The following is a 16,591-nucleotide window of genomic DNA, read 5'->3' as shown; positions in this document are numbered from 1 at the left end:
TCTGACAATTCTCTTGTTGAGAATGATGTATTTAAACAGTAAATGACACAGGCATACTCGGAAAAAAAATGCGAGTATTGCTATCAGGAGTCGAACCTAAGACCTTACGCTTACTAGTTTGGATGCTCTATCACTGAGCTACAGGAGACTCGTGGGAGCTAAGGCCAATTAAACTAGGTTCATAGGACAAACATCCTGCATAATGCTAGGATTGAAATGTCAATGTGTGGCATATGCACAGTGGAAATAATGTGATCGAATATGTTAAGCCTGGTGAATAAATGAGAATGACACAGTAAATGACACAGGCATACTCGGAAAAAAAACCGAGTGCTCCTATCAGGAGTCGAACCTAAGACCTTCCGATTACTAGTTGAGATGCTCTACCACTGAGCTGCAGGAGACAAATTTGCAGTGAAACACAGGAGAATAAACCTTTTCCACAATTTACACAAATAAAAATGGCCTTACACGTAAATAATTTTCACTAATACCAGCAACATCATTCGTATTACCCTGATTACTCAAGGTGGGGGTATCGCTGTTAAAAAAAATACGTAGACCTCTCCTATAGACTGAATAAGAACAAAGGTTGAAGTTCTATAACTTCCTGCCATAAATTTGCACTGATCGATGACCTGAATGCTCAAAACGTATAAAATGCCAGGGAATAAGACTCCAACGGTTCGATCCCCCTATAAAAAAAAAGCTCACGTACTAACTACTTGTTGAAGGTACTTGACAAAAGAGTGGTATGTGAGACCATCCTGTCATGTCATTTAAGCCATCCTCACTAAAAACGGGTTTTAGAAGTGATTGAATTTACTTTTTTGTCAATAAAGTTGTTCCCTTTCTGAATAGGTGGATGAACAAAGGTATTTCCTGGGTAATCTAGGTAGAGAAAAAAAGTTGACAGTTGTTACACTTATTTGAATTTCTAAAATTACATCAATATTAGAGATTCCAAGTAAGTGACAATACAAAGGAAAACGGCACTGACCAGAAGAGAAAGTTTATCAAATGTCATCACCTTTAAATGTGCTAAGTCTGAGCTATCATTCTTAGCTCTTTAAAATATCAAGTACAATGAGTACTTTATGCGAGGTGAAAATTGGGTAGAAAGTAGCCTACAAGCAGCCACATTAATTGAGTTATTTTCACAAGTAATAATAATAATAATAATAATAATAATAATAATAATAATAGCTTTATTGGTACATCCAATTAGAATGGGTTTTCACATACCAAATACAATAAAATCTAATATAAACAATTGAAATCTAAAATAAACATTTGAAAGTGATAGAACTTTACCTTATTATTTAAAAACTTAAAATTCGTCAAGGGCACGTCCTTTAATCCCATTTTTAAAAACATCAAATGACTCTATATTGCTATACTTTCTGGAGGGTCATACACTGAATTCATAAATGGCGGCCGCGTGGGACGGCGTGGTTTTGAATACATGAAAGCGAGGCTTGGTAGGCCAGAGATCACAATAACTATGGCATCTGGTAGTGGTAGCAACGAAGCGAGTGTAATTCTCAGCGAAGATGATATCCCGGGAGCTTCTTTGGCCGGAAGAAATCCTTCGTCCCTGAAAAATGAAGAGTTGAGGTTCTGGCTGCGCTGTCGTGGCAACTCTTTGAAAGGACTTAAGATGAAAGCTTTGCTTGTTAAACGGTGAGCATGTGCTAAAAATATGCCAAATTTTCGCTTCGGCTGTTTTACATGTACCTGTGGAAATACAATGGTTTTGCCGATTATATTGCAGGGTCAAAGAATACGTGCGGACTGGAAGGGAAAAAATGGTTATCGATGCCGATCCAGATGAAATATATATTAAAATGAAGAAAAGGATTTCAAGTCTTCCCAACAACGCTCCTGCCGTGTCAAGCGTAAAATATCCAAGATGGGGGGGGGGAAAGTCACTGGAACGAATGCCGTCATTAACCAGAGCAAAAATGAATCAACACATAGCAAATTCAGGGAAGAAAATGGCAAATGCGGAGCATCACTCCATTCCAACTAATTTGAGGAAAGCTACAATGGAGGACAGACATCCTTGGGACAGTTGCTGGATTCCTTTCAAATTTGCGTGTCTTACTCTCCCCATCATTATTATGACCCTTTAGCTACGCCTCCACCCTCTCCCCCTCCCCAGGCAATGTTGAAAAGATCTTAGCAAACATCGACACTTATTTTACTTGTGTAACGTCTGTTCAACCCACCCAGTTCAACATTGTTTGGGGGGGAAGGGGGAATTACTGTGAAGTTTGCTGCTATAGCGTTTACTGTCCCAGCACTTTTAGCCCGCATTGTAGGACATTTTTGAACGACGAACACTTAAAGGAAATTGAGGCTAACAGTGACTAAAGGTATTTTTATTCAAGAGCGAAATGTTACCACAGTTTCAAGAAGAGTCACCTTCACCTTCAGCTATCCACTTCGTGCCATGTGGCACATAAGGCCTAGAAGAGTGACGCACCCCATATTCTTAGTTTTTCTATGTGCATCGTATCGGGTCAAATCAATGATGCTAACTGTTCATGTAAGGCCGGCAAAGTGGGTTACTGTAATCATGTTCTTGCTCTTGCATTTATAGAGCGCCCTTTCCCATGGGTCCAAAGGCGCTATTTACAAAGTCAAAGTTAAAATTAGTTTAAAATAATTTAAAATAGTTAGATTATAAAACACCAAAAATCATTACATGAATTTAAAAAGCGCGTATAAAAAGAGCAGTTATAAGCCGTCTTTTAAAAATGTCAAGTGATCTAGCATCTCTAATATGCTGAGAAAGACTGTTCAAAAGAAGTGGCACAACAATAGAAAAGGCACGACGGCCATAACTATTTGTGTTAAATGCAGGGACCACGAGTACATTCTTCTTTGAAGACCTAATGTCGCGTGATGGATGGTAATTTTTGAGAAGATCTTTAATGTAGCTAGGAGCGAGACCATGAAGAGCCTTGTAGGTAATGATAAGTATTTTTAATTCAATTCGGAGATCAATCAGAAGCCAATGGAGATCTTTAAGAACAGGTGTAATGTGGCAGAACTTTGGTGAAACAGTAACAACGCGAGCAGCTGCATTCTAAACATGCTGAGGCTGTTTAATCAGCTACTTAGGTAAGCCATATAGTAGCGAGTTGCAGTAATCAAGTTTTGATGTGACTGGGGCATGAATAAGAAGCTGGACAGCATCAACAGTGAGATATCTACGAATGAGACTAATTTCGAAGATGATAGAAAGCCGATTTGCAAATACAGTGACTTGAGGGGCCATACTCAGAGATTCATCGAAAAGGTCTCCAATGTTCCTTGCTCTTGGTGAAGCCAGTACTCTCTCATCGCAGACATAAATATGTGACAAAGCAGCTCGAGCAAGGTGAAGAGATGATATGACAAGGAGCTCAGTTTTGTCTTTGTTTAAAATCAATCTATTGAGAAGCATCCAGGTGTCAATTTCTCGTACACAGGCTTCCAACCTACACTTGCTCAGCTCCATATCATTAAGGGATGATGTCTCGAATGTTACATAGAGCTGTGTATCATCCACATAAAAGTGAAAGCTGAGCTCGTGCTTACAGGCGATATCACTTAATGGAGAGGTGTACATTGAGTATAAAAGAGGACCAAGGACTGACCCTTGGGGTACAGCAAACTGCAGAACATGACGATCAGAGGTCGATCCATTGACATTAACAAATTGAGTGCGATTGCTCAAATACAAGCGAAACCATTCCAATGCCGTACCTCTAATTCCAAATCGATGAGAAAGGCGTGAAAGTAAGACGGAGTGATCAACAGTATCAAATGCGGCAGAAAGATCCAGAAGCAGCAAATTCACTGATCTTTTCTGATCTAAGGCAATTGCGATATCATTATAAACACAGATTAAAGCCGTCTCGTACTATGAAGTTTTCTGTACGCTGATTGATATATTACATGGAGATTATTGGTATCTAAATAGTCAATAAGCTGCTTTGCGACACACTTCTCAGTAACTTTAGACAGAAAACTCAAGTTCAAAATTGGCCTAAAATTCTTGAATTCTTCCGGGCTCAAGGATTGCTTCTTGAGCAGTGGTTTAACACTAGCCACTTTAAGATAGGTAGGAAGTATTCTAGATTCCATTGAAAGGTTGACAATCCTAATAATCACTGAACTAACAGTAGCAAAGCATTCCTTCATAATACAACCAGGAAGAGGGTCTAAATCACAAGACTTTAAATACATAGGTCCAACGGTTGCCTTCAGTTCAGTCAATGAAACATTTGCAAAGGTAGTAAATTGACATCCAGCAGCAACATCTCTGAACTCAAAACCATTGTCTGGTATATATCGATCAAGATCATTACGAATTTTCCTTATTTTATTGCCAAAAAACACAATAAAATCTTGCACTAATGATGTAACGCTGTCATGTTGCGGAAATCTGGTTTCTGGACTATGGTGAAGTAGTTTCGAAAAAGTTGAAAACAGTTTCCTCAAATCATGTCGGTTTTCAGCAATTAATGTAGAGTAGTAATTTGATCTCGATGACAACAACATATTGTTTACAGCGTAACACTGTCGAATAAATTTCTCATGATCAGAGGCTGATCGAGTTGCACGCCATCGCCTCTCAAATCTCCTTCGAATCCTCTTTTCGCTTTTTATCTCCTCAGTATACCAAGGAGCAGAGGGGCAAATGGTGATAACATGCCTTTTGACTGGAGCATATTTATCCAGAATAGAAGCCAACATAGAATTGTAGAGAGAAACCAACTGATGAAGATCTTCAGGTGGATGCAGTAAAAGCGAAGAATTGAGTAGTTCATCACAAATCATCCTGGTGTCAATGGTCTTCAGCTTACAAAACATCCAATGAACAACGAAATGATCAGATAAGTCATGATCACAAACTGAAATTTTAAATACCAGAGGCTCATCTCTCTCGATTAAAAGGTCTAAAATATGACCAGCACTTTGTGTTGGTTTGTTAACATGTTGCTTTAAATTGAATGAGCTAAGAAGTTTGCAAAAATCAGATGAAGGTTTGTCGGCAGTGTCATCAATATGGTAATTAAAATCACCAGCAACAAGAAGAAGTGAAGAATCGGTGATATATTGCTCCAGAAGGCAGCCAAACTCATCAATAAACGGTGAAAAGTTGTAAGAAGGCGGGTGATAATGGAAGTCACCATTTCAAAAACGAAACTCGATTAAACTAATAGCAGAGATGGAGTTAAATGTCTGTTGTACGAGGCAAGAACTGATGCAAGTCATGATTTTCAAGCTGAGATACAACTGAATAAGGCCCTCCAGCAAATTAACCCAGACATGGGCTAAGCAATAATGGCTCGAAATGATTCTTCAGTGGACAGTTTTGTAGATACTAAATTTGGAAAAAGTCAAATTGGATCATTCTCTAGTTACCACTTAACCTATGCGTAGGCAAACTTCCAGGCTTTTGTTGATATTTCATCAATACCAAGAAAGAACAACAGAGGATCATCAATACCAAGAAAGAACAACAGAGGAGAAAGCTTGTTTACTTATCCCAGGTTTCCATTAGTTCCAAGTGGTGATTTTGTGTGTCCTGACAACCTGGATGCAACAGAAAGAGCTCTTATGAGTTCTCTGGCAGTTGACGAGACTGTGATTAACAACATAGAATCAAGCACAAGAGATCAATTACAATAACAGCAGTGGAAGGAGGAACAAAAGTTCAGATTAACAGCTTCGAAGTTTGATCTTGTAGTCAAAAGGAAGAGGAACTTTGAAAAATTTGCTACTGAGCTAATTAACCCTAAGCCATTTACCTCAAGGTATGTGGAGCATGGCATCAAATATGAGCTGGTCGCCCTTGAGGCATATGAAAGACTTATGTACACTCGAAAGACACCTCAAGTGTGGCTTTGTTGTTTCTCATGACATGCTATTCATTGGAAGTTCTCCTGATGGAAGAGTTGTTGACTTTGGGTACCAAAACAACTTTGGACTTTCTGAAGTGAAGTGTCCCGAAATAGAGTTTCATGTGTCTCCATTAGATGCATGCCAAGAACCTAATTTTTTTCTGTGAAGCTGTGAATGGACAGTGCAAAGTCAAAAGAACTCATTCTTACTTTGCACAAGTGCAAGGTCACATGGGGGTCACTGGAGCCTCCTGGTGTGATTTCATTGTGTATACAAAGAAGGGCATCTCTGTTGAGAGAATTCCCTTTGATGCCATCAACTGGGCAGATCTTAAGCAGAAACTTCATGTGTTTTATTTCACTCACTTTATTAAAACTGCATCAGCTTAATTTGCTAAACGTTCACCTGCCAGCATGTAAATAGTTACTTCAAACTTAAATTCCATAAATTACATGTATATATAACCTTGTAAGTACCAATGATCAGATATCAAATGTGTCACCCGCAAATAAATGTTCACATTGTGCTAAAAAGCACAGATGAACCTAATCAAGAAAACTCAATGTGATATTCTGGGTGAATTGCAATTCTCTCTGATGCTGTCATTTTGACTGCATACCAGACTAACAAATTTCACTGAATATGATAAACTAGTTTTCAATTAAAGGGGGAATTAACATTTGGTCACTCCACAGGCGTAGAGGTTCAAATCTAAGCACTTATGATGGGGTCTTGCATGTTGCGCAACATGGCACATACACACCACATCTGATTAACAACCCCAAACTGTCTCAAAGGTACTACCCCATCAAATATCTGAAAGTTCTTGATTTTGTTGATTGCCCTTTCAATGTTGATTCTCAAGCTGGCAATTTCTTGTGTTGCAATTACATCTTCAGCTGACATCTGATCAGCCATTCCCAGGAAAGGGGGGTATATTCAAAGCGACTCCTAGGGGAAGTATATCCTCAATTGTGAAACCCTTATCAGCCATTCCAGAGTCTCCTTCAGAAAAGGGGAGACTGAAGAACCCACTTCACTCTACCATTTCCCGGTCAGATATGCTCCCAGTGTAGAATTGTCCTATAAATGTGATAAACCTTGGTGAAATTCCCACCAAGGCCTTTAAAGTGGTGTGATGTTTGTAGGAACTGAATAATTCACTGTTTAATAGTAGACCACTGGGCATTTCACAGGGCACCTCTGTACAGTCGATAATTACCCTGGTAGTGGGATACTTTGCCTTAAAATCCTGACGCATTGTCTCAGTGACAAGTTCCCTGGATGGCCAAATATTTATCTGGCCAAGTTTTAAATACACAAAATTTAGCCATGTAATAAAAATCCTACTCACAGTCGACTGAGACACGTTGAATAATTGTGCTAAATGCTGTTCGGCGAAACCTGTCTAAGCCTACACAGGAAGGAAAAAAAACTCATCCCATGAGTTTAAAGACCTAGGTATTCCTTGTTTCACCAATGAGTCACTGGTTCGCATTTGAGTATCTCCTTTTCCAGACAACCAAAATTTGACATTTTGTCCACCGGCACCGGGATTTAAGAATTCATACAGGGCTATCAAGGTTTGATAGTTCGGAAATCCAGTGTAAAAGTTTATAAGTGAGTCATTTGTTGCGACTTTTTTCAGAGAAAACAGTTGAGCCTCGAGTTTCTTGTGTTGCCCCTGGAGATCTCTTATTTTCTCTTTCAAGTTCAAAACTTCTTCTAGTTTTTCATTCTTTAAAAGAACTGCAGTTAGCCTCTCTTTAAGTTCCAGTATTAATGAATCTTTGTCAGATTTTCCGGCAAAATCCGCCAGCTCTGACGATGGTTCCATTTCCGCTCCCTCCGAAAATTGCGTGTTCACCATTGTTACTGCTGGTTCATCACTCTTATCCTCGCTAATACTTGAGCAGCCTTCGGTCCTCTTACGCATAATTCCACCAGAATCTTTCTCCAAATTTTTGCATAATGTAAGCGGTGAAGGGCGCAGAGTAGGAGGCAGTTGTTTGTAACAGTTCCTGGCTTAGGTTTAGTCTTCTGGGCGGTTTTTCGCAAATCTTCAGGCTTAAAATGCTTCGAACAAACCCTTGTTCCCTCGGTTATGGAGAAATGCGGGCCAACGTTGCTTCGGATAGCATGAAGCCACTGTTTTCTCAGGGTCTCGTCCTCTTGAAAACAGAAAAGGAAAATTTTTTCCCCTGTATTTTTGTCTATTTTCCTTCTTCGTACACACAGGAACTCAGCAACTTGTCCGCATTTCTGAGCAAAAATGATCTCAATGAGTCGAAGTTACTCTGTCCACAGCAGAAATGATACTTTTCCTTCGGTTCTGGTGATATTACAGAGAATTTCACAGTATCCTTGCGGGTTTTTAGTCTGATACAAAGCATACAAGCTGTCAAAATTATATAATTTTCCAACTTTGTTTTGGTTCCAAATTTCATGTGGCCTACCAAGCCTCACTTCTATGTAATCAAAACCAGGCTGTTTCACGTGGCCGCCATTTATGAATTTGGTGTATTCCAGAGCTGAGCAGCCCTATATGAGAAAGATCGCTGACCTGTTGCTGATCTAAAAAATTATATATCAAGCTTATCTTTATTCCTACTATTTCTTGTAACTTGTTGGCAGAGGCGTAATTTACAGGGGACCCAGCAAGAATTGCAGCTCTGTCGCCAAGAAACTTGCACAAATAACACTTAAGTAAACGAGCCTGCTCGTATGTTATATAGAAACAAGCCTGGTAAATTCCCAGTTCCCTCCATTCCACTTCGCAATTCAAGCATGCATGGGGATGGATTCTCGTTTTCAAAGATTCCATCCAAATAACGTTCATCCAAACATCTGGGAAGTCTCTTTTGTAGCATACTTAGTGCTTAACAAAAGAAAAAGAAATTTAGAAATTATGTCTGTTTAATGAAGACTAGGATACTAAGTTAACAAAGTTTGAGCAAGCACAACAAAAGAAATTTAGTTAACATTATTGTTAACACATATACTACATGGATGAGAACAAGTGGGTCTTAAGAAGATGTGTAGAACATTCCAAATTACTAAGGAGAATATTTCTTGTATATAGTTATGCAATTCAGCCTTTGGCTGCGATTTTATTATTTCAATAAACTTATTTATCTTATCTATCTTAACTGTCAGTACGTTTTGATTAATAGTAGGGCGGATATGTGCATGAATTGTGCACTTTTTGGTTAAAGGCATGAAACTTGGCAGAATAGTAGAACTTCATGTGCTCTTTAATTCTGGATATGGAGCCATCACAAAATATTATTGAATGGTGAGATATTGCGAAAATTCAAAATGGCTGCCATTTTGAACCGGAAGTAAAGTAGTTTGAACCGGCAGTACTATTTAATTTCACTTATATCATTTTAAACTATTTTTTCGTATAAATACATGACCTATAGAGCTTCAATCGATTTTGATTAATAAAGGATAAGTTTAAAATACCAAAAAACGGATCAGGTGGGGTGGAGTAGGGTGGGGGTAATGTGGAGATTTTTGTGACGAATTAGAGCACAGGTCAAAAACGTTTTCACAAAATGCAATGAAAGCATGCAACTTTCTTTGTAATTTCCTTTTTATTTGCTTTGTATCTCCTTTCATTTTACATTCAAAACCTATAAATATAGAGCTTCCCTGCGTTTTCATGATAAATAAATTACAAAGCAATTTTGTAATTCAAAATATCCCAATCTCAAAATAGTATTCCACCAAAATATTTCAAACTTCACTAAGACCACTGTTGCAATACTGTAATTCACATTCTTTGAAAAGAGGATTACACACAGGGTTAGTCACAGCTTTTAACGTTCATGCATTATTGCACTCATCAGTGCACGTGCAGAGGGCAGTGCAGCGTAATCCTGCCTTCACACAGGAACATCTTGCCTGACATCCTTTCTTACAACTGCACCAGACAAGTTCATGACACAACTTTGTTACCTCAGGAAGTGTTGTCCAGAACGGCTTCCAAATGCCTTCTTCGAGGGTCCATCCCCATTCCTGTGGACATGGTACAACAGGACTGGGTGTAAGCACTTGGCCCCACCAGTGACCAGCTTGATATGTAGCATGCTTTGTGTGTTCCACCAGAGCTGCTCTTGTTGGTGGGATGGCATGTAATGCTCTTCCTTTCTGAGGAAACATCCGCTTTCTTGCTTCATTAACTGCTCTTTTGCTGCTTGTTCTGTCGTACAGCAACACTACAAAGTGTTCCAAAAGTTCCATGCAACTGTTGCTAACCTCAGAGGGGTTGTGAGCCCGTGTAAGGAATGCAGTTGTGACCTCTGGGTAAGACTTCCACACTTCTAAAGCTGTCTTCTTCCCTCTTAACGAAGACACCGTGTCACAACCTGTAAAGGCATGAATCACTGGAAGTGCCTTGGAGACTTGTGAGCCCAGGTTTCTTGATATGTCATGAGCCGGAATGTACCGGAGATGGGTCCCTGTGCCAAATGCTACCCACAACTCTAGTTGCTCATGCTCTCTAAGGTGGTAGAGAACAGCAACTTTCAGAACAAGGGCATCTGTGTCAACTGTGAGCAGAAGGATCTTCTTATGACCTCGCTGTACTGGGTCTTGAACATGCAGCAGCATTCTGGTGTCAGCTTCTTCGTGCGTACAGGGAGCCAGACTTGAGGTGTCATCACGCGGCAAAGTGGACAAGACCTGCTTGCCGTAGGTAGAGATTACTTGTTTTTCTACTTTGGGGAAGGCAATAGACTCAGCCAAGTAATTAAAAAGTTTGTACTTGTTTTCATCTACACGTAGGAAGTCTTTCCAATTATGCGGAAGCTGATAATTGGCTGCTACACGCCTGGGGACACTGGTTCCTTGGTCAGAGCTGGTGGTGGCTTTCAAACTGTTCTCGACATATTCGTCCCACACGACATCTACACGTTTCACGTGGCGAAGGTGTGAGTTAATATAAGGCAAAAATGATTCCTCTGCATACCCAGAAAAGGTTTTCTCTGTTCCTGGCTTGACCATGTTCACCACTGCAGTACTGTCAATGATTGCGACATCAATTGCACTAGGAACGTCTGTTTGTGGTGTAGTGTTAGCCTGCAGGCACTCTGACGGCTCAGACTTCTTCTTTGGAAGGTGCAATTTATCACCATGCGATAAGGATGGCAGACTTCCCTGGTTCTCATGCGGGAAAAATTCATCAAGGTCACCATTCCTTGTTTGGCAGGATATGTACAGCCTGGCAAAAAGTGAGCAGTCACCCTTAATGGATGAAAGTTGCTGTGACACCTTAGATTGTGCCTTTGGTGGAGGTGAATTGAACAAAGTGACTTTGTTTCACTTTATCAGGTCATACAATGACTTCTTTCGATTCACGAGACACTCAGTTATGAAGGTATTTGACTGTTCCCTACCAAGGGCCTCCATCTGACGCACACGTGTAACTGCCGCTGGTCCAGCAATTTGCTTGGTGTCCAGAACTATCAGATCTTCACTTTCTTCCAGGAAGGAGTTACCTATATCTTCCATCGCTGCCACAAGGGATTTGACATCTTTTAAGAATGACACTTGAAAACTTCTTGTTGGTGGGATGGCAAAGCTGCCAACTTTTTAAGCACACCAAATTCGTTCACCAACCTTGCCATTTCAGGCCCTGTGATCATCTCTCGACAAAGAGTTCCGGGGTTCTCCGTCAGACCAACTGCACCACCTTCTCCTTTGACCATGCCATTGTTCTGTTCATGTGCCTGGTCGATAGCAGTAGCTGAGAACTGTCTCGGGGACTTGTGAACTGTAAACAACTCCTTTACAAACTGCGAGAAGACATGTGGGGCTGTCTGCTGAAGTGCTCGCATGTCACGAAGATGAACTGGTAGCTAACGCACTGGGGGGAACCCAACTGGGGGAACTGGCACTGGGGGTAGCTGACGTTGTTAGGACTGGAGCCTTAACTTCCAGTTCACCGTCGTCAAATTATGGTGCCCTTTCACTTCTTGGCCAATGGTCTTCAGTGAGCATGAGGAATTTGGGACCATTGATCCACCGACACTCAGGAGTCAAATCACATATTTCGATCTCTCTTGTGCAGTCATTGGCCACATTTATTGAACCTGGCACATGGTGCCACTTCCTAACGTTAGAGTTAGAGGTAATTTCAGCAACTCTGTGTGACACATAAACGCATAATCTCCTGTGAGTATTTCTAATGTAGTGGAGCACAATCTCTGAGTCACTCCAGAGGTACATATCATCAACTTCAAAGTCAATTTCTTCTAATATCTTCGACTTCAGCCTGACTGCTTTCACTGCAGCTTGCAGTTCCAGGTGTGGTGTAGTCAAGGTCTTGATCAGAGCTAGGCTTATCTTACTCGCGATGAAACTCACATTTACATGTCCAGGACTTATTGTTCGGAAATAGGCTACAGCTCCATAGGCAATCTCTGAGGCGTCGCAAAACACATGTATTGAATTAAAAAGCGTTCTCTGGTTAAAAAGAATAAAAGCATGAGCGTTGGACTATCAGTCTAAATGAAATAAAAATTGTAGAGCATAAACGGAAATATATACAAAAAAATGGAAAGGTAAAAATGGAAATGAGGACTAATTACAATAAAATGGAGTATTGCCTAGGCAACGGTTTTGAGTTATTGTCTGTGTTTACAGTTTTCGCAGTGTGCCAGGATTCGAGTGCTTTACGAATGTGTAATCGCCCTTGTCTATAACACAAGCATTGTCAAAATCAATGGAATGATTGTTTTTCCACGCATGGTTGGCAGCATTAGATCCATTAGAATAGTTCTTCAAGTTCCGTTGATGTTCCTTTTTGCGGGTTTGGAAGCATCTTCCGGTTTCTCCTATGTAGTTCAAAGGACAGTCTTTACATGGAATTTTGTAAACAACATTTCACTGAAGATTCGAGGGTTATTTGAACTTTGGAGACGGGAATTCTTGTTGAAGGGTTTTGAGTGGTTTGTTGACAACACGGATATAATTTTTGTGGAGTAATCTCATGAGGGGCTTGGTTAGGCCGCTCATGTAAGGGAGACATGCAAAACCCTGGTACGTACTAGATGGACCACCCTATTTGAAGAACATAGAAACCAATTCTTCTGGTGGAGTAACTGTAAATGGGGTGGCTTCTTATTGAGAATGTTAGAAATAACAGCCGATGGGTATCCATTAGCTTCTAACGCAGCTCTGACATGGTTGGTTTCACGAGTTTTTCCTTCAAAGCTGCAAGGGAGGTTGGATGTTTACATTTAGTTGCACATCTTGGCATTCGTCACGGTGGAATCTATACCATCTGGGAACTGCAATAATCTGATATGACTTCAAACCATCTTTCCAGCTTTGCCAGCTCTGAAGAATTTTATCAGGTAGCTCGTCATCCCAGTCTATTTGGCACCTCCACAACTCCTGTATGATCAGATGCGACTTTTGGAGTGTGTTGGTTTGTAATGGCCACATGGTAGCATTCTTAGCTTGTCAAAGGTCTTGGTATTTGCTGCTGCCAGGTAGGATAAATCCTCGAAGACTGGATAAGCACCACTTCCAATGGATGTTAGGAGTATTGCTCTTCATTTAGCAGTATTGTCCACGTTATCTTCCTTTATATTTTAGGCGATGAAATATTCCTGCACCTGCTCGAGGTAGCTCTCGATATCTTCAGTCTCGGGATGGAAAACATTGAAAGGATGTCTTCCCACCTTGGCATTTGCTTTGGTTCGTGCTTCACTCAGTGTTGCGACTTTAGCAGCTGTTTTCGTCGGTAATTTCCCCATTTTCGACGTTGACTGTTCGTTCTCTAGTTTTCCTTGTCACCACTGTGACACGTTCTGTATTAAGCGTGCTGTTAAAGAGCTGCACTGGTCATGAAATCCAACAGATATATTCTATCACCAAAACGAGGCTTTACAAATACACCACACCAACCCTCTCACAAAATAACTTAGAATCAAGAAGTATCAACGGGGGTCAGTTGAAATTTTGTTTTGGGGCATTTGACTTGAAGTAGTCAAAAGGGATCTTCACAATTGAGGGTCCAATTATCTTTGCGTCCTGAGAGCAGCCCAGAATTGGAGAATTACTGCATCCAAGAAATCCACTTTTGAAACCACGCACAGGTGTTTTCTGACTAAGGATGAATTTGTGATATATGTCAATTGCTACTGGATCATACTGAAGAAATAATATCAAGACATACTAAAGCAGTGTAGAGTGGCTGGTGCCTTGCATAAGAACCCACTGAGGGTTTTCCAAATCGTGTTCCTTTCAGATGTGTTGAGCAAGCCCCATTCAAGGGTTCATATCTCTGGTTGCCTGCTTCCATTTTTGCTCCTCTGTGCTCCTGCACGCTACATTATTTCTTGCCTTGTTAAGGAGAGAATTAATTCCTTTGTTTTGCCCTTTAGTATCACTGAGCTTGGTTTTTGAAACAACTACATCCATAATAGGCTGAGGATAAATAATTTCCCATGCCCTTTTTGATGCCATGTTTGAAATTTAGAGGTGCATGGCAGGGGCATAGCTACCTGTACGCACATACCCATGTGCGTACCTGAAAAACTCGAAAATCAAATCAAATCAGGTAAGATAAAATACAATAAAATGAATAAAAAGCAAACAAATAAAACATAATAATTTGATAAAAAACACAATTTCAATCAATTCAAGTCACTTAACTCAGTTTGTGTCTTTGAAATAATTTTATAAAGCAACGGAGTGTGTTTTTACACACCTGAATGGTGGTTTCCACAGAGAAGCGACGTGATTAAAATTAAAATTTCAGGAACTCTTCAAAACCTGACGGAAAAACATCAACAACAACAACTTTATTTGATGTACTTATATCTTTTATAGGAATACACAGCCCGCAGATAGCAGAGCTAATTGAGGCGGGCTGTGTAACTTAATAATTATTACAAACATGAATAAAATTAGAATAAATTAGTAAAAATATAAATATATTAAGTAAGTAGACAGGTACACGCATTCGTTCTTTTAAGCAACTAGATAAGAGAAAATTAAATAAGTAGAATATACATAATTATACATGCACATATATATAATAAGAGGCAAAACAAGAACAAGAAGAAAAGCGAATATAAAGTTTAATTAACAATAGTTAGTGATTTTAGAGATTAAAGACGAGATATCAACATGATCATGCTCATCATCAAGCACCGCAGGTAGAAATTGATGAATTTTGTACTTAAAAAGTCTGTTCCTAAGCTTACGCAGGTCAGGCTTCAAGCAATTCCACACCTTAGCTCCAAAAAAGAATTAAGTCGAACACTCAATCTTGATTTATTAACGTAGACATTACCAGTATCAGATCAGTTCCGAGGCGCAAAATCAGTAGAAATGTCATGCGTAAGAAAAGAAACTGTTTCAAAACAAGGCATATTGAAAGGTAAGATGTTAGCAGAGATAAAGAAGGGGATAGCATGAGATCTATTACTAGTGAAAAACATTAGCCGAAGGGCACGTTTCTGTACGATGAGCATCTTTCTCAATTCAATCAACGCAGCTTGCCCCAAGCGGCAATGCAGTAGAATGTAAATGGAAAAAATCAGTGATTAATGTGGATTAAAGTATTTAAAGTGATGAAGTGTCTTACTCGTTCAGTAATTCCAACAATTCTACTAATTTTAGAGGCAATATAGTCAATATGAGAATGGTATGGAAAACATCTATAATATACACTATGGCTGAAGACATGCATATGTCCCTTGATGAATTCAAACGAGAAGTGACTAGGTGGCGTCATAAGTGGCTGTTGGTTGAAGATGGCATTCCCCATCCCTTGGTGGAGATGCTGGAGTTTTCTATCCCAGAAATATTTTACCCTGGAATTGCTGTAGCAGTCAAGACCCTTCTCACATAGCCTTTGTCTACGTGTGCTGCAGAGCGAAGCTTTATTAGCGTCAAGAGGCTTAAGAGGCCACTTCGGAGTGCTATGTCAGATGCGAGGTTACGTTGTCCTCATTATCTGTAATACCTATTCACAAACACAAGGAAATAGACCTAAATGAGGTCATTTCTGTCTTTGCTGGAAGGAAAGACAGACGATATTTGTAATATATCCCTTATGCCTTTATGAAAGCTGAAGTATCTACAGTTATATTAATTTTCGGTGCCTCAGTTTTTTTGCTCTTGGTGATGTAGATCTAGACATAAACACTTTCATTGTTTATTTGTATATTTATACTAATCATGAGTAAGCGCATACTTAATGCTGCTCAAAAACAATGATGTGGCCGACAGTGGCAAAAAGTACTCATTTGTGAATAAAATCCTGAGATACAGCTAGGTTGTTGGCTTAATGAATGAAGGGCTCGAAGCACTTCAATGAACCCAAGGAAGCAGCAAAGAATTTGACGACATAGTTGCCTTTTTATATCACGCTTACACTTACAGCATTAACCTCACCATCCTGACGATAAAGAAATTTAATTATGGCAGGTAGAAAAAAAAAATGGGTATTTGGTAGGGGGATTTGGAAAATTGTGCATACCTCTGGAAAAATCCTGGCTACATCCCTGCATGGTTCATCTGAAAACCGGTCAGGTTCATTTTTAAGGTCTGTACTATTTTGGGCCCCATACAGGCTAAATGTACATGCCTTCAGTATTAAAGCTAAAGAATCATTACAGTAGTCCAATGCACCCACAACACATGAGCATTTGGAACCTTAGACTTC

The 16,591-nt window shown here is 39.8% G+C and overlaps 2 protein-coding genes and 3 pseudogenes across 2 annotated transcripts; 2 read left to right on the top strand and 3 right to left on the bottom strand.

The window, feature by feature from the left end:
* Positions 1–1,504: 1,504 nt before the first annotated feature.
* LOC146471074 (uncharacterized) lies at positions 1,505–2,032 on the top strand (annotated as a pseudogene).
* Positions 2,033–3,121: 1,089 nt separating this feature from the next.
* On the bottom strand, positions 3,122–3,619 carry LOC146471073 (uncharacterized). The gene has a single exon (XM_085121215.1). The coding sequence runs from the start codon at positions 3,617–3,619 to the stop codon at positions 3,122–3,124; it is 498 nt and encodes a 165-aa protein (XP_084977341.1).
* Positions 3,620–5,175: 1,556 nt separating this feature from the next.
* LOC146471072 (uncharacterized) lies at positions 5,176–6,320 on the top strand (annotated as a pseudogene).
* A 491-nt stretch (positions 6,321–6,811) lies between these two features.
* On the bottom strand, positions 6,812–7,837 carry LOC146471071 (uncharacterized; annotated as a pseudogene).
* A 4,025-nt stretch (positions 7,838–11,862) lies between these two features.
* On the bottom strand, positions 11,863–13,670 carry LOC146471070 (uncharacterized). Its single transcript, XM_085121214.1, has 2 exons — positions 13,530–13,670; positions 11,863–12,372 (listed from the first exon to the last, which is right to left on the bottom strand). The coding sequence occupies exons 1-2, from the start codon at positions 13,668–13,670 to the stop codon at positions 11,863–11,865; spliced, it is 651 nt and encodes a 216-aa protein (XP_084977340.1).
* Positions 13,671–16,591: the final 2,921 nt, after the last annotated feature.

This window comes from Pavona decussata, unplaced genomic scaffold (assembly GCF_977016875.1).
Source record: "Pavona decussata unplaced genomic scaffold, jaPavDecu1.1 SCAFFOLD_106, whole genome shotgun sequence".
NCBI classification, from domain to species: Eukaryota; Metazoa; Cnidaria; class Anthozoa; order Scleractinia; family Agariciidae; genus Pavona; species Pavona decussata.
Note: the sequence above shows the minus strand (reverse complement) of the source record. Positions and strands in the feature narration are given on the sequence as shown.